At 44.2% G+C, this 14,473-nt stretch overlaps 1 protein-coding gene across 1 annotated transcript; it reads left to right on the forward strand.

The window, feature by feature from the left end:
* The first annotated feature begins 371 nt into the window (after positions 1 to 371).
* Positions 372 to 3,086, forward strand: LOC130990679 (uncharacterized). The gene has a single exon (XM_057914902.1). The coding sequence runs from the start codon at positions 372 to 374 to the stop codon at positions 3,084 to 3,086; it is 2,715 nt and encodes a 904-aa protein (XP_057770885.1).
* The last annotated feature ends 11,387 nt before the right edge of the window (positions 3,087 to 14,473 follow it).

Genomic DNA, 14,473 nt, shown 5'->3' on the forward strand with positions numbered 1-14,473 from the left:
CATTGCATGATTTTTTTTGTCTCTGATTGCTTGCATGTTTTTTGCTTAGATTTTCTCTTGCATTTTTGTATTGCATTTTGGTTGTGCTAACCCTTGTATCGAGTCTTGTTCGTTTTGTTTGTGTCTGTCTTTTGGGCATAATTGCATGTGCACGCTTGAGGACAATCGTGTTTAAAGTGTGTGCGTGTGATGAGCCCATGTTTGTGCTCGTTTTTCATGTCTGTTTTAGGTCTAGATAGAGTCTTTTTTCCTTTGTTTTGCTAGAGTCAGTATCGAAGAAATGTCACGTACAAGTGTTAACTCAATACTCGGGACAAAAAAGGGAGAGGTCAATACACCAAACAGAGACAAGCAAGAAGGGAAAAACGGGAATGGTTACGGCTTCAGAGCCCGAGCGGAAAGAGATCGCAGAGCTGCAGGGGGGAAATGATAAGATCCCCCTCGTCACCACCACTGATACGTGCATGGTTATTGAGCTTTTCACGGATAAAGAAGGATTCACTACCAAAATCGGGGCACATATGGAACCAGAGCTGCAAAGAAAGGTAATAGCCTGCCTGCGCAGAAACGCTGATGTATTCGCATTCAGCACAGCTGACCTGAAGGGAATTGACAGAGAACTAGCCGAGCATCGATTGAATGTAGACCCCACAATTAAGCCAGTGAAACAAAAGACGAGGCACTTCGGCGCTGAAAAAGACGCCGCTATCCGGGAACAGGTACAAGCATTGCTAGAGGCGGGACATATTGTGGAAGTTCAGTATCCGGAATGGGTGTCCAATGCTGTTATGGTAGAAAAGAAAGCTAAGACCTGGAGGATGTGCGTGGACTACCGGGACCTCAATGCTGCCTGTCCAAAGGATTGTTACCCATTACCACGGATCGATCAACTAGTGGATGCTACATCAGGGTGCGAACTTTTGTCGATGATGGACGCTTACCAAGGGTACCATCAAGTCCAGATGTATAAGAGCGATGTTATCAAAACAGCATTCGCAGTCTGCGCAGGGATCTTTGCATATGTGAGTATGCCGTTTGGACTAAAAAATGCGGGGGCTACGTACCAGAGGATGATGGACAGAATTTTCAAGGATCAATTAAAGGAGAATGTGTCGATTTATGTAGATGACATGTTAGTACGCAGCGCTGAAGCACGTACACATGCGGATGACTTGGAGGAAATCTTCTCAGTTGTGCGAAGACACAAGCTCATGCTCAATCCAGCCAAATGCACTTTCGGGGTTCAGTCGGGAAAGTTTCTGGGATACAAGGTTACACCTGAGGGGATAGAGGTGAATGAAGACAAAGTTCGAGCTACTCTCGACATGACAGCACCGCGGAACATTAAAGAAATACAAACATTGAACGGAAGAATAACCGCATTAAGCCGGTTCATATCAAGGTCGGCAGAAAGAAGTCTGCCCTTCTTCAAAATCCTAAGGAAAGGAAGTCGGTTCGAGTGGAACAATGAGTGCCAGCAAGCCTTTGAGGACCTCAAAGATTATCTCAAGGAACTACCCATCTTGACCAAGCCGGTACCAGGGGAACCATTATACCTATACACTTCGGTGGGGGTAGAATCGCTGAGCGCTGTGCTAGTCCGAGAGGAAAGGGGTATGCAGAAGCCAGTCTACTTTGTGAGCAAAATCATCCAGGGAGCAGAGATTAGATACGCCGCAGCGGAAAAAACAGCTTACGCTATTATGATTACGGTAAGAAAATTGTGCCCCTACTTTTTATCACATAAAATTATCGTCAGAACAGCGCTACCCTTTCAGCAGATTTTGGGGAGGCCAGACCTTGCAGGAAGAATGGTAAAGTGGGCCATTGAATTGGGCGAATATGATGTGACGTTCGAACCTCATACAACCATTAAAGCGCAGGCCTTGGCTGATTTCATCCAAGAAACCACAAGATGGCCGCTGCGGGGACCATGGACGGCGCAGGTCGACGGCTCCGTCACCAAGGAGGGGTATGGAGTCGAAATATATATCGAATCACCGGAAGATGGGGCTTACCAGTTTGCGATCACGTTCGAGGACAAGCTGTCGAATAATGAGACGGAATATGAGGCAGTAATAAGGGCCGCCCACATCTTGAGGGAGCTTAGAGAAGACACAGCTATAATCAAGATCGATTTACAACTAGTAGCCCAGCAGTTGAGGGGAAAATGCGAGGTCCGCGACGACATAATGAAAGCTTATTATGACCAAATGCAGCAAATCAAGAAAAAATTTGAAGAATTGGAAATAGTACAAGTACCCCGAGAGGAAAATCAAAAAGCTGATCTTTTGGCAAGGATGGCCAGTGCCGTTGAGCAATCATGGAACAATGAAATCACACTCCTGTTTGAACCAAAGAGGAGTTCAGAGATCCAAGTCTGCGCAGTTGAAGTTGGGAACGATTGGCGAGCTCCAATTATTCATTTTTTACGAACAGGGGAAAGAATGGAGGGAGACACCTCAAAGTACGCCAAATATGAGAATTTTTGCTTGATCAGCAACCAGCTTTATAAAAGATCTTTCACACATCCGTTCCTTAAATGTTTATCACCGGAAGAGGCAGAGTTTGCTCTAAAAGAAATTCATCAGGGTTGTTGTGGGAACCACGCAGGATACAACGACTTGACCAGAAAAATCATCAGAGAAAGGTTTTATTGGCCCGGCATTGATAGAGACACCAAGGCATATGTAAAGAAATGTGGATCTTGCCAGAGACACGCGCCAAGAATCAACATCCCAGGGGAGGAAATGGGGATAATGTACTCAGCACATCCTTTTGACAAATGGGGAATTGACATCGTGGGCAAACTGCCAACGGCACCAGGAGAAAAGTGTTTCTTGATAGTGGCAGTAGACTATTTTTCGAAATGGGTGGAAGCAGAGGCTGTAACAAGGGTGGATGAGGCCACCATTGAAAAGTTCATTTGGAAAAACATCTGTTGTAGATATGGGGTGCCCAGAGTTCTAATATCAGACAACGGAGCCCAGTTTACTAGCCAAAAAAAATTGAAAATTTTTGTTCAAGAATGGACATCGAGCAAAGATTCGTCTCAGTGGCTCATCCCCAAGCCAATGGTCAAGTAGAGCTGGCTAATCGCACTATCTGCGAAGGCATCAAGAAAAGATTGGAAAGAAGCAGAGGACGATGGGCAGAAGAATTGGACATGGTTCTGTGGGCACTACGCACCAGCCCAAAAACAGCTACAGGAGAAGCCCTGTTCACCTTGGTTTATGGCTCAAATGCGGTCATACCAGCAGAGGTAAGGCTAGAGTCACATCGAATTCGTACATATGATCCAGTGCAGAATGAAGAACTGCGCAGACTCGAGCTGGACCTCATAGACTTAAAGAGAGAAGAAGCTCAGGTCAAGGCAGCCAAGTACAAGAGCATTATTAAAGCGGGATACGACAGGAAGGTCAAGTGGCGCCGACTCCAGAAAGGTGACCTAGTACTCAAGCGCGCGGATGCTCTAAAGGCCACCGGGAAATTCGAAGCTAATTGGGAGGGACCTTATATTATCACTAAAGTCTTAAGAGGCGGAGCGTATCACTTGTCCGATCAGGAGGGGAGATCTCTTCCAAGGCCGTGGAATATCAACCATCTCAAGAAATTTTATGTATAAATCTCAGATATGTGCGGTCGTTGTGTAGACCAGATACTATTTTTCCCCACAGGGGTTTTAACGAGGTCTGGGCCATGGTCATCATCAATAAAGATCTATGGTTTTAGGAAGAACTTGCTTCTTATATTTTCCTTCAGCATAATTTACAACACAGGTCATGAGGACGGCGCAGACAAATTAAAGGCATAAATTGCATGACGAGGGCATTAATTGCACAAAATCAAGGCATTAATTGCACAAATTCAAGGCATAAATTGCATGACGAGGGCATTAATTGCACAAATTCAAGGCATAAATTGCACGACGAGGGCATTAATTGCACAAATTCAAGGCATTAATTGCACAAATTCAAGGCATAAATTGCACGACGAGGGCATTAATTGCACAAATTCAAGGCATAAATTGCACGACGAAGGCATTAATTGCACAAATTCAAGGCATAAATTGCACGACGAGGGCATTAATTGCACAAATTCAAGGCATAAATTGCACGACGAGGGCATTAATTGCACAAATTCAAGGCATAAATTGCACGACGAGGGCATTAATTGCATAAATTCAAGGCATAAATTGCACAAGCTCAAGGCATCAATTGCACAAGTTTAGGGCGTCAACAGTACAAGTCCAAGACATCAATTGCACAAGTTCAGGACATAGCCTACACGAAGTAGGCATTACTGGCAAGAACTTATCTGCGCCGCTGCTGCCAACTTCACTAAAGACATCATTCACAAAATTCAAGATGTTAGCCATGGCAACAAAGGCATTGATCGCAAAATAGGGGCATAAATTGCGAAAACAAAGAACTACGATGACACAGATGATAACTTCAAGTTGGCGCTGATTGGCATGATGAAGCAATCGCTCAGTCGAAGCCCCCCTTATCAAAATAGAAAGCACAAATACGCTCCAACACATGAAGCATTCATAAAAATGCCACTATATCCTTATCAAGTCCAATCTCAGCACGTTTGACTGCAACAACAATGGAAAAAATGCGAAATAGTGACGGGCATTTGCGAATGAATGATGAAGAGATAATAAACGATATATGGGAGCTAGCTCATAGTGGGCATTAATTGCATAAGCTAAGGCATAAATTGCAACGTCTAAGGCGTTAACTGCATGATACAAGGCGTGAATTGCAAAAGGCTAAGGCATTAACTGCATTACGAAGGTACCAATAGTAAGCGACTAAGGCACTAATCGCAAAACCTAAAAGACGACTGATGAGCCCATGTTTGTGCTCATTTTTCGTGTCTGTTTTAGGTCTAGATAGAGTATTTTTCCTTTGTTTTACTAGAGTCAGTCGCCTGGGAGGGCATAGTTCCAGGGCAGGCCTGTTTTTTGGGCAGAAGGTGCTTTCAAGGCATAATGCTGCTGCATTCCGCGAAAGAGGCATGAGTTTGAAGTAGAAGAGTTTGGGACACTCAAAAGCTTGTTTTGAAGATCAAAAGTCCGAGAAGCAGGATCTTGGGCAAACCGACCTTTTGCCCATAAGTACCACGCGGGATCTAGTTGCATCGGAAGAGGGTTCTGGGCATAATGCGACTTCGGTTCGGGGAAGAAGTATGAGCACATCTACAGAGCCAATTGGAGATTGAAGCAGCATGTTACAAAAGCTTAGATGAAGTTTGAAGTTGCTCAAGGCAAACCGACCCTTTTGCCCATAAGTACCGCGCGGGACCCAGATGCATCAGAAGATGATTGTGGGCAGAAGGTACAGAAATGCCAGAGCAGCGAAGTCGGCTTTGCCAGAGAAATCAAGCTGCCAGCGGAATCAAAGTGCCAGAGCAGCGAAGTCGGCTTTGCCAGAGGAATCATCCCAGCAGCGGAATCAGCTGGGCAGAAGGTACAGAAATGCCAGAGCAGCGAAGTCGGCTTTGCCAGAGAAATCAAGCTGCCAGCGGAATCAAAGTGCCAGAGCAGCGAAGTCGGCTTTGCCAGAGGAATCATCCGAGCAGCGAAATCAGCTGGGCAGAAGGTACAGACGGGGCAGAGAAGAAGAGTGCAGAGGATGTAGATAAGGAAAGATATCCAAAACCTTATCCTTTGAGGTTTGGATAAGAACAAATCAGCCTCCAGATCTGGATGCAATCGTGGGCAGGAGGAGCCCTAATTCTAGCCCACTCCTTTTGGGCCCAGCCTGTGTAGCCCTAACTCATGCATATAAATACCACATGGCTGTGAATCATTCGGAGGAGGAAGAAGAGAGAGAGAGTGGAGCACGAATTTTGAGAGACCGTTGCTGTAGTTTTACTTTCCATAGTTAGGTAGGAGTAGTCGCCCCTTATGGGCATAGCTGTTTAATTTTCTGTTCATGTTTTCTGCGGCACTTTTGCCCGTAAGTACCCTTCTGCCTTAAGTAAGTTTCTATTTCAGTTTTTACTTTATGTTTTCCTTTATGTCTTTTGCTTGTGTTATTTACTTTATGTTTGGCTAAGTTTTATATTCTGATTTGGGCAAGATGATCTAAGCATGAACACCTAACTCGAGAGGTCTAATTTGGGCATAATAACTGTATGAGCATATTCCCGATACACTAGGTTTGATTCCAAAAAGGTTGTAACAACTTGGTTAATTAATTGGTCACTAGTTAACTAGGGAGTTCTGGCCACAAGTAATACTTTGGGCAAAAGGCGAGTTGCCATCGACCTCCAAAATAGTACAACTGGTGTTGGAGCCATGACTGCTGTGAAATATTGGTGTAAGAGTCAAGTGGGTCTATCTAGAGCTTAAAGCATTCTGGGCAAAGCACAACTAGCGATAGACCATCGCAGAGAGCGTGGATGTTGTCCGGGGTAGTTGATTTCCATTAGCTGACCCTTCTAAGGGATCATAAACTGAAAGGATAGATTGGGCAAGGGGTTTGTTGTGTGCGTGACGAGTGACAATAGGGGCACAACAATTCTTATGCCTATAACCACTAGTATGCGAGTATAGTGATTTATCTTTGCACCAATGATCGAGCGTTAGTTCATGTTTATTGATTCGAACCCAAGTCAGAATTGTTTTGTTATTTGATTTATCTACTTTTGTTATTTCGGTTTTAGTTGGAAACCCCGTTCTGCCCATAAGCACGTTGTGGTCAGAACACTGCAGGATACAAAATCTTTTTAGTGACACCCTTGCAGGAGAAGTTACTGCTCAGTTCCCTGTGGATTCGACTCTGGACTTACCACTAGCTAGTCTAGTTGTGGGCACATGATATTTTATTTGTGCGAAGCTCAAACGACGGCTTCGTCAACGACGAGCCGGGTCCCCGGGCTGCGCAGACCAAGGTCCCAAGTCTGAGCAGATGAGCACCTTGCCCAAGTAATCAGCCGAAATTCCCATGGTTAAACCACGGGTCCAAATATTCTAACAAACATAAGGGTGCAGGGCATCAATCAAGACTACGACCCTAGTTATCATTGGAAGAGTAATCCGATTCGAGAAATATCATTTCACAACAGCAACAGAGAGCTTATGAGTAACACACGACGTTTGCGAAAACACAATACGAAATAATGAATAGCTACTAAAAAGGGGAAGATATCAAAAGATTCATACAAAAGTCAAACAAGTTACACCAGTTTTTGGTTAACAAAAATCTCGGTACGAATATACAAAGTTTTCAAATCAAAAACAGAAACGTTTCAGAACCTAAGGATTGGGGGTTGGAGTCGGGGGGTTCTCCATCTGCATCTCCTCATCCGTATCACCGCTCCCATCCCTATCGGAGGGTTCACGCTGCGCTGACTCATGCGTCGGAGACGTCGGCGCCGCTACGACTACAGGAGCTGGCTCATAGAACACCCCACCACCCGGGTAGTTACCCCGAACTGATCGGATACGAGAACAAATCTCATCCAGATAAGGCGTCCTAATAAAAGGCTCAGCAGGAAGGTCAACGCCGCGGCCCGTCACGAACAAGCTAATAGCCTTGTCTATGACAGGGAACCACCATTCGGGAGTTGGTCATGAGTCAGCATTGATACCCAAAATTCCTCTAAGAGCGTTCGAGTCGATGGCGTTCAGCACCGCCTCATTCTCATACAGGGCTCTTTGCTCAGGGGAAGTTTGGATCAAGTTAAGGGTGATCTGGGTTGACTCTTTGACAAGGCATTGCAGCGCCGGAGCCGCAGCATTCAGCAACTTGGGGGTACGAGTGAATGCAGTGATGGTCTCTAGTAGCATGATGCGCAGGAATGCGTGACCCTCTGAAGAAAGAAAGTAGCGTAGCCGATATTGCTGGGTGCCACGCTTGAAGGCCAGGTTCTCCTTGGCCACGATCTCCTTCTTGAGAGCAGCCAGTTTCTCTGTGCAATCTTGAGTAACTGCCGCGAGTTCTTTCCCTTTCTCCTGGTTTACCCGTGCCAACTCTTCCCGAACTCGGGCCAGCTCCGTATCGACAAACAATCTCTCAGCCTTTAACCTCTCGTTCTCCTCTCGCAGAAGGCGAGATTCTTCTTCGGCGTGAGTACACCGAGCCAGTGCCACTAAGACTTCCTTATCTTTGGTCTGAACCTCACCTTCCGCACGGAGGAGACTTCGAGCAAGAGCTAGACACTCAACCCTGGCCTGCGCAGACAATATAGGAAAGGAACTGAGGGAACATCCATCTAAAAAAAAAAAAAACAACATCATCGCAAATAACGACAGTTCACCGTCTCAATCGTCAGCACAAGGTCATCTGCCATTTGCCGGCGGCTCAAGGACTCCCGAACTTGGAGGTCAGCCGGAGCGATCTGGGCGACCATTTGAGACCGACACTCTTCGCCGGTCAAATCTCCAAGGGCACGAAGGGTGATGCCCACTCCAGAAGATGCCCCAGTGCCGAGAGGACGGGGAGGAGAAACAGGCATCTGAGCAGAGGAGGCGGCACCCTCTGAGATCAATTCAAGGGTCTCTGGCGGCGCCGCCGGCGTTGATGCTTTTTTCTTCTTCTTTTGTTGAGGTTGCTTTTTAGTCGGAGCACCTTTTCGCTTCCTCTGAATCAGAGGATTGCTCTCTTCTGAATTTTCTGCATCCTCATCGCGAAGTTGGAATGGACTGACTGGTGGGCACCGGGAACCCGAAGATCCTACAACGATGGCCTGAGCGGCGCTGCCAACGGTTTGCGCAGCTGGGACTGATTGGCCAGCTCCTGTTTGAGTAAAGTTAAAACTGGCGATGACACCGTGCGATGGTGTTTTCCACGAATCCATACCTGGCACAGATTAACCAACATGAAAAACACGTCATAAATATATCTTAAGAAACAACGCAAACATCAAATAAGTTAAGAGAAGCGGATACGAATGCAGAACAGACTAAATACTAATATTAAACAGCAACAACATAATCAATACCCGCACGGGACAAAGGATAGCGGGAGAATAAGCCTGCACCGGCCAAGACAGAAGCCTTAATCACTAGTTCTTTCACCTTCAAAACATTTTTATCTCGAGCTTCAGCCAAACGTTTTAGAAGGATGTTTTCAATGTCAGTAACACGTGCAGAACTGGAGATGGAAATATGCTTAGTGCGATGCCACTGGAGTTGGGCGTCGGCGCCGATGACGTCTGGCCAAGTGTCATTTCGGGTTTGGACAAAAAAGTATTTATCATGAAAATCTTTGTCTAGAGAGGTCAATTTTTTCATAAAGGCCATATAACCCCCAGCCTTGGAAGTGAAGTTATAATGGGACCCGGTCCGTTTTAGAACGTGGGTCTTATGGAATAAGGCGGCGCTGTAAGGATAATTATTGGCGGCGCAGACTATGTGCAATAAATGGGCTCGACGAATAGAAGAAGGAGAAAGTTAGAAATAGGGAATGCCATACAGATTACATAATTCGATCAAAAAGGGGGAGGGAGGGATTCGCAGTCCTGCATCGACTTGATGTAGCCAGACCGGAATAACATCGGGATTAATGCCCCGGCAAGTATCAGGCATATCGGAAGTGGGGTCAGCCGGATTTTGTAGTCCGGATTGCAAATATCGATACGAAGAGTATCCCTTAACGCCTTCAGGGACCGAGCAGGCAAAGTGGATTGGGGAAGTTCCGACCCTACGGCGGCCATGGATGATGCGAAGCTTTGAACGAATCGACAGTATGAAGCAAAAAAGGGGAAATAGTAAAAGATCGCTGGGAAAAAGAGCACACTACGAAAAAACAGAGGAGGGAAAGAACGGGTACCTGGTTAGACCTAGCGGCGGGGAGGGCAGGAAGAAGAAGGGGACGACCGGCAAGAAAGAGGAAGAAGATTGAAGAAAGGATGAAACACCAGAGAGCGTAAGGGAAAGAGAAGAAGAAAGGAAGAGGAGGATGATAAGTATTTATAAGAGACGAGAATTCAAAAGGTCGGAAGAGAGGGAAATCATTCGGGCTGACACGGGCCCAAAAAAAGAAGGGCCCAGCTTACATCACAAAACGACGGTTGGGAATGAAGGGCTCAGATTGAATCAGGGGCTGTGAAAAGACACGTACGGGGAACAGTGAAGGTGTCAGGCATTAAATGAGGAAATGTCACAGACAAGGAAAACCCAGCGCTGATGACAACGTGCCAGAAGTCTAATGCAGCTACGAAAATTCAAAACTCTCTTTTTGTAGACTAGGGGGGAGTAGCTGATGAGGAGTAAGGATCTCATCAGCTATCCTGTTCTAGAAATGTCGAATCAGCGGCGCAGACCTAAGCCTGCGCAGATTAAGAAGGGAACTAATCTAGACTCTAGGCGCACCTGGCTCGGAGGAGCGGAGTCGCATCGTACAATTGTCAAAGCAAGATAGCGGCGCAGACAAAAGTCGGCGCAGACCAAAGGAGTCAGCACGACATTAAAGCAACATCCGGAGAAGATTCAAAGAAAGAAGCGGCGCTGATGGAAACAAAGACTAAAAGAGCTGCGCGGATAAGACAAAGGGAAAACACACATGAAGGGCCCAAGTACATCCTATATAAAGAGCAGCGCAGACAAAGTTCCACCCCAGTTAAAGACAACACGGATAAGGGCTTGACACGATAAAGTCAGCGCAGGCAAAAGGTCGTCCCAGTGGAGTCGGCACAGAAAAAGAATTGGAGCAACCAACGTCGAATGCTTAGAAAGACCACGTGTTCAACGTAAAGCTGCAAGGTAGTTAGGAAAGTTTGTTAGATGATAGAGAATTATTCACGTACACCGCATGTGGAGCGCGTGAATAACTTGTAAAGACCCTTTTACCCTTCGCCCTAATGTAATCCTATAAATACTCCTTGTAACTCATCATAATACACACGCAAATTTACTTTAAGTTTCTTATCTGCAAGTTTCAAGCGAGTTTACTCTGACATTGCAACTCAGGTTAAATCTGATCTCCTTCTCCGGTTTATTTAGACTTAGGTTTGAGTGTTGAGCTTCACCAAAAGTGTTTGGATGATTGAGCTTATAAGGTAGAAAGAGAATTTTTAATTAGAGAGAGAAAATTTTTATTAGAGAAAGAAAATCGACAAAAGATGAAATTAGAATGATATATAATGAAAATAAAAATCATAGTTGAATTATTTTTGTAAAATGAGTGTTTCTTATAAGAAAATGAGAAAATAAGTTTGAATAGATGAATTTATTTTGAGTTAATATGGTGAATTAAGATAATTCAAGAAACGATCTTCGGACAAATCGAGTATTAATTAAGTTTAATATTCCTACAATTGGTATCAGAGCCCGAATTAGTTTTCTTGGCTCTCTCTGATAATTCGCGTTCAATTAATATGTGCGTGTTTTTATTTTATTTTTTCTGCTGTTGTTCTTCGTGGTCTGTTGATTCATGGGATACGTCGTTTTGACGTTGTAATCGTTTTTCCACCACGAGAAAATCCGTGGTTAGATTAGAATTTCAAATTGTACTTTGTTTTTCAGCTGTAATCTGTAATTATGGTAAAACGAGACGAAGACGACGACGATCAAACGTTGAACGAAGAACAGGTTCTTTGAGTGGATGAACAGGTTTTAGGTTGTGCTGTCGCGCGCGTCCGCGAGCTGCTGTTATTCTGGCCTCTGAGCGGGCTCTGCTCTGTCCTCTGAGCGGACTCTGCTCTGGCCTCTAAGCAGTCTATGCTCTGGCCTCTGAGCTGACTCTGGCCTTTGAGCGGTCTCTGCTCTGTCGTCTGAGTGGACTCTGCTCTGGCCTCTGACCGGTCTCTGCTCTGGCTCTGAGCGGTCTCTGCTCTGGCTCTGAGCGGTTTCTGCTCTTATCTCTGAGTTGTCTCTGCTCTGGCTTTGAATTGTCTCTGCTCTGCTACGCTGACGTCTCCGGGCTGCGCTGACGCCTCCGGGCTGCGCTGCTCTTCTGTACTGACACCTTCGGGCTGCCCTGCTCTGACGCCTCCGGGCTGCGATGCGCTGCTGCACTGACGTGCGTGCCTCCGGGCTGTTGATGCTGTGTCTGCCCAGACGGGCTAGGTGCCTGGGGCTACGCGGATTTACCTGGTGCCGCCGCATGATGCTGCTGCCGAGTGTTTGTGGCAGCGCCGCCTAGGGGTTCCAAACCCTAGGTTCAAAGACGGGCCTGATGGAGTTGTTTCGGGCCGAGTTGTCATTTTTGAGTTTTTCTTTTCTGTTTTAAATGTAATAGATTGGAATTGGGATTCCACGAATAGGTCACGAAGAACTTTATTTCCTTTATTATGTTCTTTGTATGTCGTGGTGTTAATCCTTTATGCTCTTTGCATGCTATTTTTGTCTTTGCTTGTTAATATGTGTTTATTAACTGCGCTTAGACAAGCATGCTAGGTTTATCGTTTTCTTAAGCATGTTTTAGAATTCTGCGAGCATGTTTTACGTGTTGCGTTCTAGAATAGCATGTTTAGGATTATGTGTTGAGCATGATCAAACCTTTTGAAAGAAAAAGACTAAGCTGTCTTAATAGTTTTTATGGTGCTTAAAAATTATTTTAAACCTCCACAAGCAGTCTCTAGACAAAGTGATTGGCGATGTGAGTAAACGTCCACACGCGTGGCTTACTTCATGTTTGTTCTTTCATAAGTTTGTCAGATGAGGTTTCTATAGAAATATTTAAATCCATTAAAGTAGTGGGAGTTATGCAGTAAACGTCCACATACGTGGCTTACTTGTATGATTTTCACGAGTACTTTGGAGAATGGAATTAAATAAGATAACCAAGAAATTAAAATGAAAGCGGCATGGTCCTAGTGAGTATGTCAATTTCGAGAATTTAATTGTCAAGGTTAAGTTGTGGTCATTGCTTAGATATCATATCAAGTACAATGTACTCCCCGCGGAGTCCCTTCTTGATGATGATATGGTCTAGTTAAGGTCCAACTATTAATTTCCTTTGTCAAAAGGTTAAGTTGACATGGATCGAAATTAAATGACTAGGTGAATAGTCTGTGTTGAGGAGTTTGTGTGTAAACGTCCACACGCGTGGCTTGCATATGAGATTCCTTGGGCGGTTGGAGGTTTTAAATTGTTTTATCAAAAGGTTACAATATTATTGTTACGAATTATGTGCTTCATGTTATTACATGTTTAATTTGTTTATTTTCAGATATGTCTATGTCTCCTATTGTTTTTTTTTTCTTGCACAAAGTCTTTAACCGGTCCATATATATATATGGAAACACATTTTGGAGTTTATCTTCATCACGAACTAGCACAAATTTTGGGCTTCTTATTACTCCACGTTCTATCTGTCCGAACGATGAGTTAACTGATGAGAAAATGAATTGCGTAAAAGGTGACATAAGAAGAATAATGCGGTTTTATGCTATATTATGAGAATGATGTCACAAATCTTGCAGCTCTAACATCAGGGCAAGGACGATGCTCTTAGCATCATGCTGAATCTCAAGAAAACGTTCGGAAAGTCGGATTGAGCTGCTCGTTTAAATTTGATGAGAGTAATCTTATTATTTTTATGAGCGAGCATAACTCAGTGCATGAGCATGTCATGCACGTGGCAAACTTTTTTGACGAACTTGAATTTCTCAGTGGAAGCATCGACGGTGAGGCAAAAGTTGATATTATCCTGAACTCTCTTCCCGAGCCTTTTAATTAAGAACTTCCGTCTCAACGCTGTTATGAGCAAGAAAGATAATACTCTTTTCGAGTTATTGAATGCTCTAGTTACGGCTAAGGAAGTTGTGGGAAAGAGATGTGCAAGCACTTGTTATTGCCAAAAGAGAGCCATCTTCTTCGTCGAAAGACGGGAAGAAGAAGGGTCCAAGGGGCAAGAAAAACAAGGAAAATAGTGGGAGTAGTGGTGTGATAAAGATTGAGTATTGGAGAATTTTTCTATCAATACTCAAGGCAAATGGTTAAGGTCACTTGCTGTAGTAACTGAGACATGTCAACTTGTTTTCTACTCAGTTGTGAGTAGTGGATAGCGAGAGAAACTGATCATGATTGTTGCACCTTGCATGGCTTTTTTAAGTTGATAAGGAAGCTGAAAAGTGATGAGATGATTGTCTTCATAAGAAACGCGACAAGAGTCGCTGTTGCAATTGGAGACTTGTGACTCAACCTAAAACACCTCTAGATTGACTTGCAATAGGACAAGGACACTCTAGCAATGGTAAGTTGACCCAAAGTCATCTCTCAAGGAAGATCTTAGAGGGCTTCTAATTGTATCACAAGAAAGCGGTAAAGATTGTATTGAAAACTGTAAAATTAAACTAAAGCTTGGAATTAAAACTTAACTTGAAATTAAACTTAAGAATTAACTAGGCAGAAAAGAATTAAACTAATACTTGTACTTAAAACATAAACTTAAAACTTAATCTTAAAATTAACTAGGCGAAAAAGAACAAAACATAAATACTTATGCAGATATAAATTACTAAACCCTAGGCAGAATTAAACAGATAAAGTAAAGGCTACTAAGAATTAAAC

Source organism: Salvia miltiorrhiza, chromosome 6 (genome assembly GCF_028751815.1).
Source record: "Salvia miltiorrhiza cultivar Shanhuang (shh) chromosome 6, IMPLAD_Smil_shh, whole genome shotgun sequence".
NCBI classification, from domain to species: Eukaryota; Viridiplantae; Streptophyta; class Magnoliopsida; order Lamiales; family Lamiaceae; genus Salvia; species Salvia miltiorrhiza.

Coding starts and splice junctions, on each gene's coding strand:
- LOC130990679 (XM_057914902.1), top strand. CDS start 372: ATGGTTACGGCTTCAGAGCCCGAGCGGAAAGAGATCGCAGAGCTGCAG.